Genomic DNA, 19,609 nt, shown 5'->3' with positions numbered 1-19,609 from the left:
GGAACAAGGGAGTATTATTTTCAAAGATTATGCAGTCAGAAAGAGTCCACGCCGGGACAGTGTGTGAAAATGACCGTGCGGGGCTTGCTAAACGGGCGACCCCAGCTACGAGAAATCTTGAAAACGTAGATCCTTGAGTCCGTCGACATCAATCTCGCATTGCTATTGTGCAATGCTACAAGTTTGACGATGTAGTTGCGCAACCAAATCCTCTCATCTCATGGTTGGCGAGGGAGGAGGATACGTTGACGTCGGAATACCAGCATTTCAACGACATGGATACACATGCACATCCCTGCCGAAGCGACGTGTCCGGCATGCCCCACCCAAAGCTTCTCTCAAAAGCCCCATCAGATACGTACATCATCCGGGGATCAAAGGCAGGGCCGACCGTTCCCAATCTCCGTCGGAACCTAGGCAGTTAGCGATGGTTGTTCACAGCTAGCCCGCACACTACTAGACCAGCGTACGGAGTGCTGAGCTACAGCGCTTGTCTCTATCCCTCGTGCCCAGGAGCTGCTCAGCTTCTTCTTCTTCTTCTCCTTTTCTAATCCCTTTTCTTGGTTATCTACGGTGAGCGTTGATGTCATCACTGGTCAGTTGCCCATATAAATCGCCTCGCTCGGCCTCTTTTTCTTGTTGCGTATACAAAGCATCTCCCGGGCTCTTCTTGTTGCCTCTACAAAGTATCTGTGCCTATATATCTTGCTCTCTCCGTCGTTGCAGTTGGATTGCAGGAGCACTAGCTAGCTAGCCAGGCAGAGAGCATGGAGGTCTCGGCCATGGAGGAAGCCGCCGTCCCTGCCCCTGTCCCTGCGGCGAGGAGGAAGGGCGGCCTCAGAACCATACCGTTCATCATCTGTAAGCAAGCCTTGCATCGATCATGCACCTTAGTTAGCCAATTTCCCTTTGCTGTACAAATTAACACGCTCATGAGATGACACCCTCTGCTGGACTGGAATCTCAGCGAACGAGATCTTCGAGAAGGTGGCGACGTACGGGCTGCAAGCGAACATGGTCGTATACCTCACCAAGCGGTACAACATGACGCCGGCCACCAGCGCCATGGTGCTCTACCTCTGGTCCGCCCTCACCAACTTCCTGCCCATCGGCGGCGGCGTGCTGTCGGACGTTTTCTTCGGCCGCTTCCCGGTCATCGCCCTGGGATGCGTCGTCAGCCTCTCGGTAAGCAGATCACAATTAGTGCACTCCGCCCGTTCCTCTTGCACCGATCTTGCAGCCTAATTGATCTTGTTGGTGTACGTTAATTGTAGGGGATGTGCCTGCTATTGGTGACTGCGATCCTGCCAGTGTACAAGAAGACTCCGGGGTGCGACCCGGCGAACCCGCGCGCGTGCACGATGCTGACGTGCCAGCTGCCGCTACTGTTCACGTCGTTCCTGCTCATGTCGCTCGGGGCGGGCGGCATCCGGCCGTGCGCGCTGGCGTTCGGAGCGGACCAGCTGGACAAGCGGGACAACAGCACCAAGAACGTCAGGAGGCTGCAGACCTTCTTCAACTGGTACTACACCGTGCTGGGGATCTCCCTCGTCGTTGCGGTCCTCGTGATCGTCTACATACAGGATCACATGGGGTGGGTCGTCGGCTTCTCCGTGCCCGTCGTGCTCATGCTCGCCGCTCTCATGCTCTTCCTGGCCGGCTCGCCTTTGTACCTCAAGGCGGAGGCCGACAGGAGCGTGCTGGTGGGCATCGTGCAGGTGCTCGTCGCCAGCTACAAGAACCGGCGCGAGCTGTTGCCGCCGGAGACGGCCGAGGCGTCGTGCTTCCACAACAAAGCTGGCTCCAGGCCCAGAGTTCCCACCAAGAAGATGGTGTCCATGAACCGGGCGTGCGTGCTGAGGAACCCGAGCAAGGAGCTCAACAGCGACGGGTCGGCGTGTGACCCGTGGCGGCTGTGCACGGTGCAGCAGGTGGAGGACGCCAAGGCCGTCATCCGCGTGCTGCCGATATGGTCCACGGGGATCATACCCGGCGTGATCGTCGCCCAGGTGATGTTCCCCGTGCTGCAGGCAGGTACGATGGATCGGCAGATGGGCAAGGCGAACATCCCCGCCGCCTCCTACAGCGTCTTCGGCATCGTCACGCTCACCGTCTGGGTGGCCTTGTACGACCGCGTGCTCGTGCGGCCCCTCTCGCGGCTCACCGGCCACGCGCGCGGGCTCAGCCTGCGGCAGCGCATGGGAGCCGGGCTGGCGGTCTTCACCGTTGCCATGGTCGTGGCGGCGCGAACCGAGGCCCTCCGCCGCGCCGCGGCCATCGCGGAGGGCTTCCAGGACCACAAGGACGCGGTGGTGCACATGTCGGCGATGCGGCTTGTGCCGCAGCACTGCCTCATCGGGCTCGCCGACGCGTTGAACCTGATCGGGCAGATCGAGTTCTACTACTCCGAGTTCCCCAAGACCATGTCCAGCATCGGGGTGTCGCTGCTCGCCCTCGGCATTGGCTTCGGCGCCGTGCTGGGGAGCGCCATCGTGGGGATCATGAACAGCGCCACCGGGGGGGACGGGCGCGACAGCTGGTTGTCCAGCAACCTCAACAGGGGCCGCTACGACTACTACTATCTGGTTCTCGCGGCGCTGTCCGTGGCCAACTTGGTGTACTTCATCTGGTGCAGCTGGGCGTACGGCGAGGAAGGGCAGATCAGAGTGATGGCGTTGGCGGCCGAGGAGGCGGAGGAGGAAGAGACCAAGCAAGAACAGCACAAATGATAGGCAAGGCATTCGCCGGGCAGTGACGCAGTGTGCTGGTGTGCTCGATTGACCTCGCGCGCGCCTTTATCTCTTGCGAATTGCTGAATTGTGATATTGATGTGCTACGCTAGTGTAGAAACGATGGATACACCCGGTCAATATATCATCATTCATCATTCGGTCATGTTACATGTTTCTAGTTGCATCCTCCTTTGTGTTGAGTAAATTAGCAATTTTTGATTGATTTAATCCATAAATAACTTATGATGATGGCAAAAACAATATTAATCTTATATTGATAGGTAAACATGTAAGAACAGCAGCAAGTACGCCTAGGACATAAATCGGTAAATAGGAGATGAACATGTCATATCTTCCAGTAGGCCAGGATAAAGTTGCGGCGGCCGCGGCGTTCTGCTCGGCCTGCTTATTGACAGCTTCATAGTTTTCGTCAATAGCAATGTGGAGAGATCGAGGATGTAGTCTAAGTGGAGGAACAGTAGCGAACATCAATGGTGATGGCATTGGCGGCTGAGGAGGGGGAGAAAGAGACCAAGCAAGAACGGCAGAAATGCTAGGCAAGGCATTCCCCGGGCAGTGTGTTGTGCTTTGACCTTGCACGCGCCTTTCTCTCCAAAAAATTGGTTGCAATGATGCTGAGAAATCCTCTATTATTAGACATGATTAGGACTGAGACTGAACAATATTTAAATTTTGCTTCTCAAAACCCTAAGAGTTCCTCACCTGAAGAATTAGTTGATGCTTTATGTACTAACTTTGGAGTTTGTACTCCTAAAATATTTATATCTACTAACTACAAGCAGGGGGCACTGTTGGTTCTGTAGCTGATGTAGATGTTGCTCTCAAATCTAGGCTTTGTAGCCTATCCGAGCCGATGTCATAATTGGTGTTTTTTGGAACATTAGAAGTATGTCATAATTGTCTCCTTGTCAGTCTCCTTCCGTGAGGGGGGAGGTTTATCCTTGAGAGTGTTGTCGGAGCTCATGAAACTGTCCATGAAGGTATGAATTATGCAATTCTGGTAAGCCTCGGGTTATCTTCAAACTAGACTTGAAAAATTGTATGGTCGAGTTAACTGGGATTTCTTGGTGGAGATGCTGGCTTCTACTTCCTTCATTTCAAATTAATTGAAGTTGTAGCTTTGTCCTAAGCCAGACCTGTCTTTCTAAACTGGACGACAATGACATCTTGAACTTTGCTCTCTCTTGGAGGCATTGCCCTAGAGATCTGATGAGCTTTTTGGGCACCGTTTTCTCCTTGATTGTGTGTGGTATCATTAGGAAGCCATGTTAGCTCTTCAACCATTAGGCGGGTGAAAACGAGTAACCGACTTCTTTAATGTTGCTCCCTCCCGGAGGCGTTTCCATAGAGATGTGAGCCATCAGTTGGCACACGGGACGACTTTGGCATTGTCAGTACGAGGTCAACTGCTTCAATTTCATGTTTAGCTCTTCAACTATTAGAGTCTCGTCCTCGTCATGCAGATGAAAATTTAGACCTATCATTCTGAATTGGACAATAATCGGCATCTTGAACATTGATCCCCTTCGGAAGCTTTGGCACTGTTGGCACGATGTCAATTGCTTCAATTAGGTCGGCGAATGAGTAGGATTGGCCCAAGGTGGCGTGGCTTGTCGTGTCAACAAATCTAGAGAGGTACAAACCCGCTTTTCTTTCGTTTTGGCTTTTCTCTTCGGCTGTGGAAAACTGATGGTTTTATTATTGTTGTATGTTCATGCCTCAGTACTATGGCTCGCGATTTTCTCTCGGTAAAGGACGACTACATTATTCCTTTATGAATATGCCCATGTGGTCTCAAGGTAAAATACCCTGCGTTGTAGTTGTAGTGGTTGAAGTTGTGACTTTTTCGTTGGAAATTATAGGAGCAAACATTCCCTCACTATGTTTAGCGCGGCGGGATCTTGCCCATGGAATTAAAGTGTGTAGAGCATCTTCATGGATGCATGTTTTTTTTACGAGCAAGGCAAGAGCTCTACCGGTTTCATTAATATAGGAAAACAAAAAATACATAGCTGAACTCTGAAGTTGCCATCCTACTATTGTTGAAGCTGGCATTGTATTTGTACTGAATTTACCAATGTGTTGATGCCAAAGTTTGGTTTACATGAGAATTTCATAAAAGCAAAAAAAAAATCAGGTGGCAACTTTGAAAGCGAAAAAAAATACTGTCGAAAAGACATAACAACTTGGGTCTAATTTCAAAGATCTGTGATTGTAATTTTTTGTTGATAGCTTACCAAGCTGACCAGTTGGTAATTTCAAAGATCTCATCGAGACGAAAACGACAATGAATCCGGGTTGTAGATCGAATTAACGGTATGAGAGCTAAAACATCTTAAAGTTTCAAGAGAAGCATTTAAAGTGATAATACATGTATACATGCACCGCGCGTTTTCACTACCAGCGTCCTTTTTTAAAGCATTTTTTCCTCCTGTGTGTTGGTTTTATTTTTATGCAAGAAGGTCACGAGTTTGTTCCTCTTCTCCTACCTTAAATGGAAGAATGTGTAGTTTCTTGTACACGCCCCTCGTTTCCCCCCTTCACCTATCCCACTCCTGGGCCCTTCCTGCCAATTTCCAAGGAGAATGCAGGAGCATGTTCTTCCCTCCGGCGATCTCAGAGTTGCATTTCCCAGCAGGCATCCTGACATAGTTTGAACTCCATCACTTCTTGGCAAGCAACAACGGAAACGATCGAGCGCGGGAGCTTGTGCTGTTCACCTCCCTCGGCTACCTACCTGCTGCCGACCTTTATCTCTGCAGAAGATCGATGGAAACCCAGGAGGGCGATGTGCATAGCTCTGAATCCGATGCTCACAAAGTGAAAGGGAGAGGTGGATTTGTAGCCCTGCCGTTCATCATAGGTATGTAATATTTTCCCCTCTTACTCTGCCCCGGCATGGACTGGTAGGTGCAGGAATATGACACCCAACTGAGAATGATCGTCGACGAGACAAAAAAATCCCTGGATGAACATGATTTCCTTTAATCCATGTAGGATACCCAACTGCTGTTCATCCATGTAGTATTTCCATATATTTTCACTGACTATACTTCCCTTCGATTTGTGATGGTATATGGTGTTCTTTCTTGCCTTTGCATCCGCAGCAAATGAAATGTTGGAGAAAGTTGCGGGGTTCGGGCTCAACACCAACATGATCATGTACCTCACCAAGCAGTACCACCTAAGCAACGTCACCGCCGGCGCAACGCTCTTCGTGTGGGCTGCGGCGGCAAATTTCGCGCCCATCCCCGGAGCGCTCATAGCCGACATGTACACAGGCCGGTTCATGGCCATCTCGCTGGGCTCCATCGCATGCCTAACAGTGAGCGCAAAACCACCAAATATGAGCGTGCCGATGCTTCCCTTGCGCTAAATTTGCACCACTCACTGCAGGGGATTGTTTTCCTATGGCTGAGCGCCATGATACCCGGAGCGCGGCCGCCGCCGTGCGGCGTCGGCCTTGCCGGGGAGCAGTGCGCGCCCCCGGGGCCGAGGCACCTGGCGTGGCTGATCGCCGGCTTCACGTTCCTGTCCATCGGCGCCGGCGGCATCCGGCCGTGCTCCATGGCCTTCGGCGCGGACCAGTTCTCTCGGCACCCCAAGGAGAGGAGGTCGAGGATCCTGCAGGCCTACTTCAACGCCTACTACGCGTCCATCGGGGTGGCCTTCACGGTCGCCGTCACCGTGATCGTCTACGTGCAGGACAACGTCGGGTGGAAGGCCGGGTTCGCCGTCCCGATGGGCCTCATGATGCTCTCCGCGGTGAGCTTCCTCCTGGGCTCCCGCCTCTACGTCAAGGAGAAGGGGTCCAAGCAAATGTTCGCCGGGATAGGCGCCGCCCTCGTGGCGGCGATCAGGAACTACAGGGTGCAGCTGCCGGCGAGGACGGAGGACGGCGTGTACCATCATCTCAAGGACTGCAAGCTCACTGTCCCCACAGACAGGTTGAGGTGAGTGCAGACTGCAGAGTGAAAAGCATGATCAACTCGATGATTGTTCATCATCTTTTATTTTTTGTTGAAAATCGATGATTGTTCATCTGACATATATGGCGATGTTTGATTTGAATCCGCTCAGGTTCCTGAACAAGGCCTGCATGATCAGCAACAATGGGGGCGTGGACTTACCCGGCACTGGCGCGGCGGCCTCAGAGCGCGATTGCAACGGTGGCGGCAGGAGGCTGTGCACGGTGGACCAGGTGGAGCAGCTCAAGTCGACCGTCCGGATCCTGCCGATCTGGTCATCCACCGTGTTCCTCGCGCAGGCCATGAGCCAGAACTACGCCGTGCTGCAGGCCAACGAGATGGACCGGCGCATCGGCGTGGGCCAGTTCCGCGTGCCGGGCTGCTCCCTCACCATGTTCAACATGGTGACCATGTCGCTGTGGTCGGGCAGCTACGACAGGTGGATCGCGCCGGCGCTGCGGCGGGTGACGGGCGACCCGCGCGGGCTCACCATGAAGCAGCGCGTCGGGGTGGGCCTGCTGCTGGCCACGGCGGCGATGGCCGTGTCCGGCGCGGTGGAGGGCGCGCGGCGCAGGCTGGCGCTGGCCGGGGGCGGCGGCATGTCGGCGTTCTGGCTGGTGCCGCAGTTCGCGCTCATGGGGCTGGCGGAGGCGTTCGGCGTGATCGGGGAGCTCGAGTTCTTCTACACGGAGCTGCCCAAGAGCATGGCCAGCTTCAGCATGGCGCTGCTCTACATGGCCATGGGGGTGGGTAACCTGGTGAACAGCCTGATCGTCAAGGTGGTGGACGACACGAGCAGGCGCGGGGGGAGGACGAGCTGGCTCTCCAGCGATCTCAACGCGGGGCACTACGACTACTACTACTGGCTGCTCGCCGGCCTGGGCGCCGTCAACTTCGTGTACTTCCTCTGGTGCGCCTGGAAGTACGGCGAGGAGGGGAAGAACGTGGAGTGGGAGGAGGAGGGTGAAGGCGAGAGGGAACGGCCGACGGCCTAGTTTTGTAATGCTGAGCTCGGGTGTCACAATGAGGCCATTTTTAAGGTGAGTCTGAACTCAGACGGCAAAAACCGCAGGTTGCGGGGTTGGTTCTCTCTTCTCTGAACCAACTGCTCTGAACTGCGGTCAATGTTTCAAAGTTCCCGGGGCACGTGTGCGACTCGCCTTGCCATTCATCTGCGAAGCCGGAGCCTGCAGTTGTTGTTCTTTTGGAAATGTTTACCTCATTCCTCTTCTCAACAGAGAGGCCAGTTCCTCAGGAAAAAAATCTTCGGTCATCTAATTTCAACTAACGACACACACAGCATATTTTTGTGATTGGTTAAATGAAAATAAATCATAAAGTTTGCGTTGTGTTTTTTATGCAACAGCAGCTGAAGGGTTTTTTTTTTTTTGCGAAATAACAGCAGCTGAAGTTAATATCGAAGACTTGCCGATGTCTAAAACATGAGGGGCTACTTACATTGGTTTTGGTTATTATGAGCAAAAATGTAGGAAGCATATATAGATGGTTAAGTTTCAGCATATCATAAGGGGGACGGCGACACTACATAAGTACACAACATCTATGCTTATGCTTTTCCCTATGGCACATGGAACTTCTAGTTATTTCACATTCTCGCTTTTAAGATTAGCATAGGATAGTGTGCACTATTTACTTGCACAGTTGCTCTAAATTATCATTATTGTTGTCCAGGACAAAATTATTAGCTGACACTGCTATATGTCTCCCTCGTAGAAGGGTGAGATGGAAAAATAGGTACATCAATGTAAATGTGGCTACTGTTGACGTATAATGTGCTGCCTAGTCTCTTCCATCAAATCGGTTTTTTGATTGCACTGGCTAGAGCATGCACTTTTACATGATATCAGAGCCAAGAGGTCTTGAGTTCAAGACCCAGCTGGCGCAATTAAATTGCAGCCCACTTTCGATCCACGTTTAGGCCTGAAGGAGCCACACGTGAAGGGGAGTGTTGACGTATAATGTGCTGCCTAGTCTCTTCCATCAGATCGGTCTTTTGGTTGCATTGGCTAGAGCGTGCACTTCTACAGCTACACCTCTAATAATTTCTTAAGCTCCTTCTTGTTAACCTGAAATAAGCAACAATGAAATCAGTAGCAAACTCAACACAGATGCACCTAAAGATAAAGCATATTATATATTCCCGCACCTTTCCCATGGCATTCCGAGGAAGAGAATCCCATAAGTGCAATCTTGTTGGAATCTAACCATGCATAGAAAAAAGAATTAACTCCATAACAAGAACAGATAATGAATTCAGGCTGACAAGATAGTAGCTATGCACATGTACCATATGTGAACTTCTTAAAAGTTTTCGGATAAATATTTGTTGGCATTACTGAAACTGAATGTTCATTAACATAATTAGAGGATTGATGATTTTAGCATTAGAAGATGTGATTGTAAATATAACTTAGATGGGAAACCACCCCTTGCATAGACCCAACATACAAATTGCGAACTTGATAATATACCTGGCAAAGAAAGCTAGAAAAAATAACTAGGCGGCGAAAACCATCTAAGGAAGCAATACTGTAAAGCAGCTGGAAAAAATATGGAAGTTCTGTAGGCAAACCTTGTATGGAGCAAGTTTATCTTTTGACCAACTTGTCAATGCTTCTAAGGTTAGTGCTGGCTTTGAAGCCTGTTCAGCCTTTTCCTTTGCATCCTCCTTAGGCACAATTATTGCACATATAGCCTCCCCATAAGCTTCATCGGGCAAGCCAAGAACAGCACACTCCAGTACAGTGTCATGCTGAACAACAAAGGAAACCATATAAAGCAAGATGAGTAATGTAGGACTTTAATCAACTGCACCAAGAATCCTTTGGTGAAGCTTTTAGCCTAACATTGTCTACTGCGGAGAAAGCAAAACGTTACTGGGAACAGAGACAAACTAGAGCTTCATAACTATCAGCAGTTCTTTCAGTGCAGTAGCTGCTCCAATTTTTCTAATATTTTAGACACTTGAAGAGGTAGTTTTCAGTAAAATGGTAATTTACCTCTAACAGAACCGCCTCAATTTCTAACGCTGACAACTTATAACCACCAACTTTCATGATATCAGCATTTGTGCCTACACAAAAAAAACAATTGAGGCTGAGAATCCCAATATTCTTTTACTGTAGCCATAATATCATGGTCAAAATGAAAACAGGAAACCAGAAGAGCGTGAAACTGCAGCGCTGTAAAGTGGTACTTACGCCCTAGAATTATAAAGTATCCGTCCTCATCTACGGTTACCGTATCACCAGTCTTGAAGAACCCACCATCAATAAATGATTCTGCTGTAACCTGCACCAGAAATTGGCATGTGAATAACAAAGCAGTGGTATTAAATTCACAACAATGAATCCTTCATTTGGTTCTTTATAGGTAAGAAAGTATAATAACTTCATATGGTGTAACTTAGAAGTAGAGTACATGCTAAAGCACCTCATAAGTCATATTAATAGATAAGATTGTATTTAAATAAGAAAATGTGCATTTTAGCAAGTGGACTACAGATTTGCTGAACAAATGCAACAATAACATCCTGTAATTAGTAGCATCTGGGGGAAGGAATCATATGATGGCACTGTTAAACTTGCACACCATTCAAGAAACCATACAGTAGTAAACTAAGGATGCAATCATCGAACTTTATCTACAAATAACGAATCTATACAATAAAAACATGAAAAGGAATCCAGTTTTCTTACATGCATCAAAGAATGTAATTAGCATCCGACGGAAAGAATATATGATGGCACTGTAAAACTTGTACACATTCAAGAAACTGTACATATTAGTAGGAAACTAAGGATGCAATCATCAGACTTTCTCTACCAATAACTAATCTTATATGATAGAAGTATGAAAAGGAATCCAGTTTTTTCTCTCACATGCATCGAAGAAGTAAAGTAAATACTTCACATGAGTAGAAGCTAATGGGTGATGAATTAGCAAAGGGTTCTTTGAATTGAAATTGTACCTCCGGTCTTTTCCAGTACTCTTTGAAAAGGGACGGACTTTTAATACAGAGCTCACCGACTCCAGTTTTAGTTTCAGTACCATCGTCCATAATGATCTTGGCCTGAGAAAAAAGATGCTTAAATGCCATGAAGCAATACAGAATAAATCAGTTTGACTATATCCCTAATTACAATGGAGTCATAGCATACCTCAACACGCGGAAGAGGTTTACCGACTGTACCTTCTTTCCTTGCACCATGCAATGGATTAGACAGTGCCATGACAAACTATAACCAAATAAGCTGTTAGGAGCCATTGCAAAATTGATATTAAAGCAAAGTTAGCGTGCACTGATTTCAGAAGGAAGAGTTTATGCTGTAACCTCAGTCATGCCATAGCGTTCCAAAAGACGGTGGCCTGTCACTTCCTGCCACCGTTTCATGAGTGGGGAAGGAAGTGCTGATGATCCACACATCTACAGCGATTCAATGACTGTTAGTAGCACAGATATAGAAAACTCGCATAATATCAATGCAAGTCAAGATAATGTTAAGTTGTTAACAAAGTGTGCAGGCTAAAACTATTAAGGGCCTCTTTGAATCCTAGAAATGAGAAATATAGTAATAGGAAAAACACCAGAATTGGACACAAATGCAAGTGCAAAAAAGAGAGGGCTGCAGAAAACAGTCTTCATCGCTCGAGGCGGCAGAAAAGAAACTTTGGTAGAAGCTCTGGGCAATGCAGCTTGGATCAAGGACATTGAACCCCGTTGACAATCACAGTCGCATCAAACCCTGTTGACAATCAGTCTTCATCCAGGTTCTCAATATCTTTGACATGGTACAAGGAACCATGCTTAACCCTGAAATTCAGGGTTCTTGGCCGTGGAAATGGGAAGCATTGGAGTAGTATTCAGCTAAATCTTGCAGGGAAGACACTGATCATCTCCTTGTCAGGTGTGGAGTGATCAATGTTAACTATGGTGAAGTGCTCAACTGGCGCAATGTGATCACAATTCAGTCCACTATTTGGTCTTCGTTTGAAGATTGGTGCACAAAGTCAAGAGAGGCCCTTCGAGGTCGTAAAAGAAGCAGTTTTGACAACCTTGTTATTCTGGTAGCGTAGAGAATTTGGAAGGAAAGGAATATGATTGAGTTCACATTTATAGGGGATTGTTGACCTTTTCAGGTGGAACATATCAGGGATAGGAAGCTATATTCTTCTTTCTACCTTAAAAATAGAGATGCAGTGGTTTGCATGTACAGATGTACTCAGCAAAGAAAGGAAGTGCAAGACATGATAAGACTAAGCCAGATCATTAATTAACTTTACAAGGGGCATTCAACATTCGAATTTCAATGCTGAAACCAAGATAAGGGAATAAATATAATTAGTGACAAGGTATACATGGGACTTACCATTAGTCTCAGCTGCTTTGCGGCATAAGAACAGGCAGACTGTTGATCAGGATTCATACTATCGTACCCTTGCAGTAGGCGTGTGTACACTGTCGGAACCTGGCATTCAGGAAGTATCAAATCACCCTAACATCTCAACCAATTTGACAACGAAAATATGTATGTGCCATAGAAACGTACTCCAGTAAATACTGTAATAGCCTCATCATTTTTACTGCCGTCATTGGGATATGACTCACGCCATCTCTGCCATACTCCCCTCACACTGAATTTTGGCAAAAACTCGACCTGTAATCAGAGAAAATGTGTTACTAACTTACCATGAAAGCAACTCCACAGATGTGCTAGAAACAATTTAATCTTATGTGGCTAAAGAACAAATAAATAGACACATTAAGTGACCAGAAAATAATTCCAAGAGCTACAGAAGACGACAGAAAATAAATCCAAGAGCTACAGAAGATGGTTCACCTAAACCAAACCATAATACCTATTGATCAAACAAACCATTGTAAATTCCTAGATAAAGCATTTTACGTAATACAACAAGTAAATGAGGGTACTTACCACTGATCCTGAATAGAGGGGCGCAAATAGAGCATTGAAAAGACCATGCACATGTAATCGAAGTTAAGGACCTCATAAAATTGACAAAACAGAATGGTTCCTCCAAATATAATAATCAGAAGTAAGGGTGTGAAAGCTATTTAATTGCAATCAAACATTGTGAGTTAGATGAGGTTCTAACTACTATTCTAGTGCGTGTGCTCAGCATTTTAAACCTGAAAAGGCATTATGACTACAGTATGGGAAAGCTTAACTAGTTAACTGAAGATATGAAGCATTTTCCCAAGGAAGAAAAGGAGGAGATATCATCCAAACATGTATCTGTATAGCTGAATACTTGAATAAATAACAAAAGAAGGTTCTTGTTTGGAAATTATGCAAATCGATATGTAAGTGTAGAATATGGTCCAAGATCCTTATATATTTTTTAGTATTAGCGTTTGTTGTGGATATGGTGCAGTGGAAGACAGTGGAGAAACTGATCTTCACTTTGATATCCCCATGCCTCTGTCAGAATTTGAACCTGCCAAACCAGTAAATAAAATGGTATGTATATTAAACACTCACAGACCAGTTCAAATAAATAAAAGGATCATGAAAAGAGTGTGGAAATATCAATAATAGGCTCATAGCAACAGCAAAGTAACCAAAAGTGTTAGCTTCAATTAGAATGTTTCTAAAACTGTACGATAGATCTACTTAAAGATGATAAAATGCACCTGAGAAAGTATCCCCTCATGAGTGTGGACTACTCCTTTCGGTTTACCAGTTGTGCCACTCGTGTAAAGGATAAGAGCAGGATCATCTCCTGCATAACAAAATTTCAGCATAATTAGGTTTATAGCAGGAGGACACGACATATTTGGAAAATAATATTAACTGTTGAACGTATGTTCATGGTTAACTGTTGAACATACGTTCATGATTAACCAGTGAACATACTCCACTAGTGAAACATCAGTGTAAAAGCAGCAGCATAAATGAAATATAAATTTGTGGTAAAATAAACATCAGTAATCACCTTTAATTTTCTTTAAAGTGTCAATCTCAGCCATTAAGCTAGAAACTGATGAAGTCACTACACTACTTAAAGGTTCTTGGGCATCTATCTTTGGAGGTATACTTTCCACAGTTGGAAGAAGAGAATAACGAGTGGAACATTTGGTAGAGATGCTTTCCATAATGTCATGATGCTCTTTTGTGCTTAACACCATAGAAATGTCCTGTAAGTTGCGGAAGTTAGAAACAAAGACACATCGGATAGTCCATTGTACTGTAAACATATGTGGTATACAACAATTTTTTAAATCTCGATATGCTACAAGATGGTCTAGGCTCTAGACAGCCCCTCTATGGGGCATTTAAGGAACACCCCGTGAAAATAGAAATGTTTCATACTTAAGTTGATATATTAAAGAGGGAGGGGGGGGGGGGATACTGCAAGAAATTTGGAACATACCGAGTCATTCATGACATGCAGGAGTTCAACTTCAGGATAGCTAAGTGCAAGGGGTACTGCAACTCCACCAGAAAGCCAGGTTCCAAATATCCCAGCAACAAATTCAGGAGAGGGTTTAGCCACGATGCCAATACGAGCACCACAAAGGAATCCTGTCGCATTTGCTCCATTGACAGAAGAATCTTTACCATCCTGAGTCATTAAAAAGAACAGCTTAACCGAGTTTTCTCTAAGGCATTATCAACATGCATCGAACAGTTAACAGAATTGTAAGCTAACCAAAGCTCAGTCGACTTATATATCAAACTACTTGGTCATAACAAAATTGAATAGTGAACTACCATATTTTTGGGAAAGGTGGAAGCATAAAAAAGATTAATGACTGCACATGTCCTTCATCAACATAACTGGAGTTTGACTAGAGCTACTAAAAAAACTCGGCTGCACTTTGTAAAGGCTAACTTGTGCAGTTCAGTCATCTTTTTATGGAAATGATACGGGAGAACCCTATTGAACACTTGTGCAACTTTTGTGATGCCTTCTAGCAAACATGCAAGGACAAAGCAGGGCAGACTAATTGCTTGAGTAGTTATACCCTCCCAGTCTCAGACCCGCACCCTAACCAAAATGATTGTCCTTTTGTATTAGAAGAGGAATGACCAGAAGGCACTAAACCTACCAACAGTGTTTCAGCTAAATTATAAAGTTTGAACTTACACTTTTGGGGGAGCTTGAACTTGCATATTATCACGTCAACCCAATTAGTTGAAAATTTCAGTCCCAGCCTTACAAAAAAAGTTATAACAACAAAAGGAGAAGGGAAACTAATAAACCATATATTTCAGGACCTAGAAATAAGGTCAGGATAGTCATATCCTAATCACCTCATGGCTAACAGACAGTCTCAAGTGAATACACACAAAAAAACTAAGATATGGAAAAGGGATTGGTGGTACATGTTTTCTGCACAAAATATTGTGCACATCCAGTGCAGACGAAATAAGCTGGACAAGGCTGTAACTCTTCTGGTCAGCTCTTATAGCCGCACGGGCACCATGTGCAGAGCCATGCTTAAAGACTTCTAGAACAACCTCCATGAACGTACGAGAACTCTGTCTGGTGTTGTCAACTGAGCCACAAGCAAGATAATAAAAACATCAGAAAAAAAACTAAATGGAAAATGTAGTCCTATGCTTCAAACTATAAACAGATATTGAGATGAATGATCAACTGCCTTTGCATGCCATAAAAAGTACTTATTTTGGGACGGAGGGAGTAGTAAGCAATAGTTGGTTTGAAGGCAAATGGGATTAGAGACCCCAGTAGTCCTAGCGGTCTACCACAGTACCAAAATAAACCTGATCAATGTGGCCACTTCTTCGTTATAAGTAGACTTACAAATCACAATCTCAACAATCAGTTTGATCACGCACAAAAGAGTGACTACGAACTGCTACCTTGCCAGAGTCATTCTAGAAGCAGCGCGGCTGCACAATTATAACTAGTTCACTACTGTTGTCCTATTCAGGCCCTCGCTGTTTCGTCAATAATTGGACCTCTAAACTGTGGTAATGGGAACAGTACTAGCTTAAAAGTTAATGCTGCATAGTTCTAGAGAGAACGTGACATCATGAGGCCCGAGAGGCAGGTTCTGAATCTATTAGGACTATTAATCCGTACTACCATCGCAAGAACTTCAGTGATCACTCTTCTTTTTTTTTCTTTTGATGGGAAACAGCTCCAGTGATCACTGATGAACGTATCCTACTCGAATTTGGGCAGATGTACAGCAAATTCCTTGTGGAAGCATCAAAATTAGAACGCGGACGCCTGAAGGGACCACCCCGTGAATCGGCGGCTACTGCCACTACTCTCCCCTCTCTGCGCCGAACATCCAGTGAAGCTGAACAGCGGACACCTTCAGCTCCGACAAATCAGGGCAGGTAAGAGTGGCGCAGGGATCAGCTTCAGCGCGGGGCGAGCGATGCTAGGCCACAGCAACGCGACGGCGAGGGACCGCCGACGGCAACTCAAGACAGCTGGACGGCGCGCGCGGTTGAGGCAAAACGACGAACACCTTGTGCGAAGGCGAAGCACAAGGAGGGCTGGGAGGAGAAAGGAGCGACGGACGGAGGGGCTGACCTGAGGCTGGGGAGGAGGAGGCGTCCGAGGCGAATTGGCGTCGGAGGCGAGAGGGGAGGAGGGTATAAGAGGAGGAGGAGCGGAGCAGCAGCAGCCGCGGCAGCAGCAGGTGGGGGGAGGAGGCGTGGGCCGTGGGGCAATTGAATGGCGTCATCAAGCGCGCCACCGCCCTCCCGCGCGCCCACCCCTGCGCACGCATTTACGGGCTGCCCCGGGTAGGTGCGTGCGTGGGTGGTGGTGGAGGAGTAGCGCTGTGGCCGTGGGGCGCGTCCTACGAGGTTGCCCGTGCCAATTGGTGGGACGGACGGGGGGCCGCCGCACGGCGTGGGTCGCTGGCGCTGCAGCTGGTGGTGGTGCCGCTCGCGGCTCGCGGGTTTCTCCAGTGTGGGGTTGGTGCGGCTCGCTGGTTCGCTTGATCGGTCCCGTCAGGGGCCACACTGGAAGAACATGATATCTTGTGCTGCTTCCGTGCACGACTGCAGCGCTGATGGATGATGTGAGTTGCGCCACGAACAGCACTGGTCGTACATGATGGACAAGGGAGAACTGTGCAATAGAACACGGAAGCAAAATAGAAAAGGCAGTTTCAGCCGTTGGATTTAGCATGGATGTCCCAGATTAGCCACGTACTAGGAGCTGATGGAAGCTTCATGTTCATTTTGTGAACCCTTGGCTAATACTCCCTCCGTCCTAAATTACTTTTATGACAAAAATGAATAGTGTGACAAGTAATTCCAAACAGAGGGAGTAGCTATATACAGATAAATCCCTTCACCATTCGATTGAGATTGACTCAGTTTTCTCTGAGAGAGACTTAAACTGGGTGACTTGAAAGTCATTGGGCCCTCTAAAGGGCTGGCTCACACATTTGTGACCCAAAATCACCTGACACGTCAGAAGATCAGCGTCTCTTCCATGTGCCTCATGTTGAGTCCGATACATCCATGCGAGAACCGACAACCAAGGTTAATTTATTTATTTATTGCAAATTAAGGCATATGTTTTCATCGTGGTCTTTCTTTGATGGACTCATGGACGAGAGGAAGTGTGTACACTGACGCGCAATGTGTTCTGGCCTAGAATTGCCTTCAAATGTTTAGTACTATTTCAATCATCATCTTTCGCGCGAGGCAAATCCAAGTGCGGGAAAAGGAAAGGACAAAGGTCAAAACGTGTAAAATGAAAAGAGTTGTAAAGTGTACGGTTTTATCAAAAATACGAAGATGAACATGGCTATGCACACCACGTGATTAGTAAGTTTACAAAAAGATACTAGGAAAATTCAAAAAAAAGGGGTATCAAACTTGGTAGACCATTTTACTCACGTGTGAAGTTTTGTGAAGTATTGACACCTATAGTATTCTTAGGGTATCTCCAACGGCGGCCCACAAATTTCCTCCTGCCTCCGTTCTTGGATAGGAGGGACTAGTCCACGGACATAAATATGGGAGACTGGCATCCAACTCTGTCTGAATACATTTCAACCCGCATTTGAACTAATCGGACGAAATTCATGCAAACTGGTTGATATTCATCAAAGTTCGGATAAAAAATATCACAAATCATCCATACACAGCATGCAAATTAAATCTAGTACAATAATGTCCTAAATTTGACTAGATTAACCGGATGTCCAACAAATTTTTCATCAACGTGCACTCCCACACATATTCCCTCTTCAGCTTCATCCAAAAGTGTGTGTACATAAATGTGGTGGAGATACGCCCTAGAGGCAATCATGTATGATGATATTTCCTATGTGTTTATAAGTAAAGATAGTCTTTGGACATTATCAATAATGTGTATCAGCAAGTACGTAACTTGTTTGTGGGACTATGCATTGTATGATGACTGTCCTAAAAGGTCCCTAGTCGAAAGGGTTGTGTGGACGCGCAACCAACTAGACTAGCATATGACACGGTCGATGGCTTAGTCTCACTAGCCATGGAGTATTGGATGCTAACCGGATAATATGGACTTGGAAGGATCTGGTCGGATTCGACGTAGTCGGATCCGAGTTGAGATAAGGTCCGAGTCGGACAAACCCAACAATGAGACGCATCGATATGTCATCTGTGAGTCTCGAGTACAACATATGTTCTATGTCCTAAGACCTGAGCTGACGCATGTACTCGGGATGGTGACAGACTTGCTTTGGGCCGACCAAACGCTACTCCGTAACTGAGTAGTTATAAAGGTAGGTTTCAGATTTGTCCAGAACCATGCTGCGAGACGTGGTCGAACAAGATGGGATTTGCCCCTCCGATCAGGAGAGATATACTCTGGGCCCCTCGTGTGATCCGGCCAGGATAAGCATGGCCATGCGACAAGGATTATGAGATAATCTGGTTTGTGGTCGGCATCACTGGAATGAGAAAGAGGTCGGGCTAGCACAAGGATGACAGACTCGCCTTGAGCCCGACAACATATATCGTGTGGCAAAAGGAATGAAAGTATGATGTACAGGTTCGCCTAACCAGCTTCATAGTCTATTTGGTGTTCAGCATGCCTTGCTAGAGGCCGCTACCAACTGTACAATTCGGAGGTGATCCGAACTGCGACCAAGCCGGCTTGAACCTAAGGGGTCGCGCGCTTAAGGGAAGGAACCTACGAGGTCGAATCCGAGGACACTGGTCGGATGTGATCCGAGCTGTATTCGGATTGTGGCCGAGTAGACTTATGGGCTTTAGGGTTCGTGCAAGGCCCAAGTGTTGAGCCCGCGACGGACGCCTATATAAAGTGTAGGTGCTGCACACTCACGCGGTTGATCGCTTCGGCGCTGTCACTAGGGTTTGCATGTGTTGCGAATAGACACCTCTACTCGCCGCCGGTTGTGTGATCGGACCTAGCAGTCCGTCGCACGATGTTCCTCCTGCACGCGCGGATACCGTTAGAGGCGGTGCACTTGCGCCGCTCCGGCTAACCTGTACGTGGGAACCGACTATCGGCTGTACGAGGGAGATCGGACGAGGAGGAGACGATCCACGCGGACGCGTTGCCCCAACTCTTCTTCCGCTGCACGGCACCGCGTGTCTAGTGGTGACGAACCGTGATCCATCTCCCATAACATGTTCTTGGTTGTTCTGCGTGTAGGAAAATTTTAATTTGCAGTCGACGCACCCTAGCGTAGAACCCATCAGTGGTATCAGAGCCTCTGCTATAGGATTTGGATTCAGATCGTATGCATATTAGATATGTGGAGGCGATAGATGAGATCTGTTGTCATTGACAAGATCGGCTGTGTGCACGGTTGATGAAATCAACTGCACATGGGGATCGATGTGGCTATGTTTTCTAATGATCGGAATCGATGAGGTCGTGACACAACCT

General features: G+C 47.0%; 3 protein-coding genes across 4 annotated transcripts; 2 read left to right on the top strand and 1 right to left on the bottom strand.

The window, feature by feature from the left end:
• The first annotated feature begins 393 nt into the window (after positions 1-393).
• LOC123058591 (protein NRT1/ PTR FAMILY 1.2) lies at positions 394-2,887 on the top strand. Of its 2 annotated transcripts, XM_044481299.1 has the most exons (4): positions 394-595; positions 727-861; positions 968-1,185; positions 1,275-2,887. In XM_044481299.1, exons 2-4 carry the CDS (start codon positions 768-770, stop codon positions 2,727-2,729), a joined length of 1,767 nt encoding a protein of 588 aa, XP_044337234.1. In that variant the 5' UTR covers positions 394-595; positions 727-767; the 3' UTR covers positions 2,730-2,887. The 2 variants fall into 2 exon arrangements, with proteins under 2 accessions (XP_044337234.1, XP_044337233.1); XM_044481298.1 differs by lacking the exon at positions 394-595 and having other exon boundaries at positions 649-861.
• Positions 2,888-5,265: 2,378 nt separating this feature from the next.
• On the top strand, positions 5,266-7,932 carry LOC123062129 (protein NRT1/ PTR FAMILY 1.2). Its single transcript, XM_044485479.1, has 4 exons — positions 5,266-5,616; positions 5,861-6,078; positions 6,150-6,706; positions 6,834-7,932. Exons 1-4 carry the CDS (start codon positions 5,523-5,525, stop codon positions 7,714-7,716), a joined length of 1,752 nt encoding a protein of 583 aa, XP_044341414.1. The 5' UTR covers positions 5,266-5,522; the 3' UTR covers positions 7,717-7,932.
• A 423-nt stretch (positions 7,933-8,355) lies between these two features.
• Positions 8,356-16,606, bottom strand: LOC123062128 (probable CoA ligase CCL8). Its single transcript, XM_044485477.1, has 17 exons — positions 16,280-16,606; positions 15,094-15,266; positions 14,138-14,329; positions 13,700-13,901; positions 13,398-13,486; positions 13,132-13,201; positions 12,679-12,731; positions 12,292-12,399; positions 12,112-12,210; positions 11,076-11,168; positions 10,903-10,980; positions 10,713-10,814; positions 9,943-10,033; positions 9,742-9,815; positions 9,315-9,494; positions 8,889-8,942; positions 8,356-8,808 (listed from the first exon to the last, which is right to left on the bottom strand). Exons 1-17 carry the CDS (start codon positions 16,476-16,478, stop codon positions 8,770-8,772), a joined length of 1,896 nt encoding a protein of 631 aa, XP_044341412.1. The 5' UTR covers positions 16,479-16,606; the 3' UTR covers positions 8,356-8,769.
• Between the last annotated feature and the right edge of the window lie 3,003 nt (positions 16,607-19,609).

The sequence above is a fragment of the Triticum aestivum genome, chromosome 3A, assembly GCF_018294505.1.
Source record: "Triticum aestivum cultivar Chinese Spring chromosome 3A, IWGSC CS RefSeq v2.1, whole genome shotgun sequence".
NCBI lineage: Eukaryota > Viridiplantae > Streptophyta > Magnoliopsida > Poales > Poaceae > Triticum > Triticum aestivum.
This window is presented reverse-complemented; position numbering and strand designations above follow the sequence as displayed.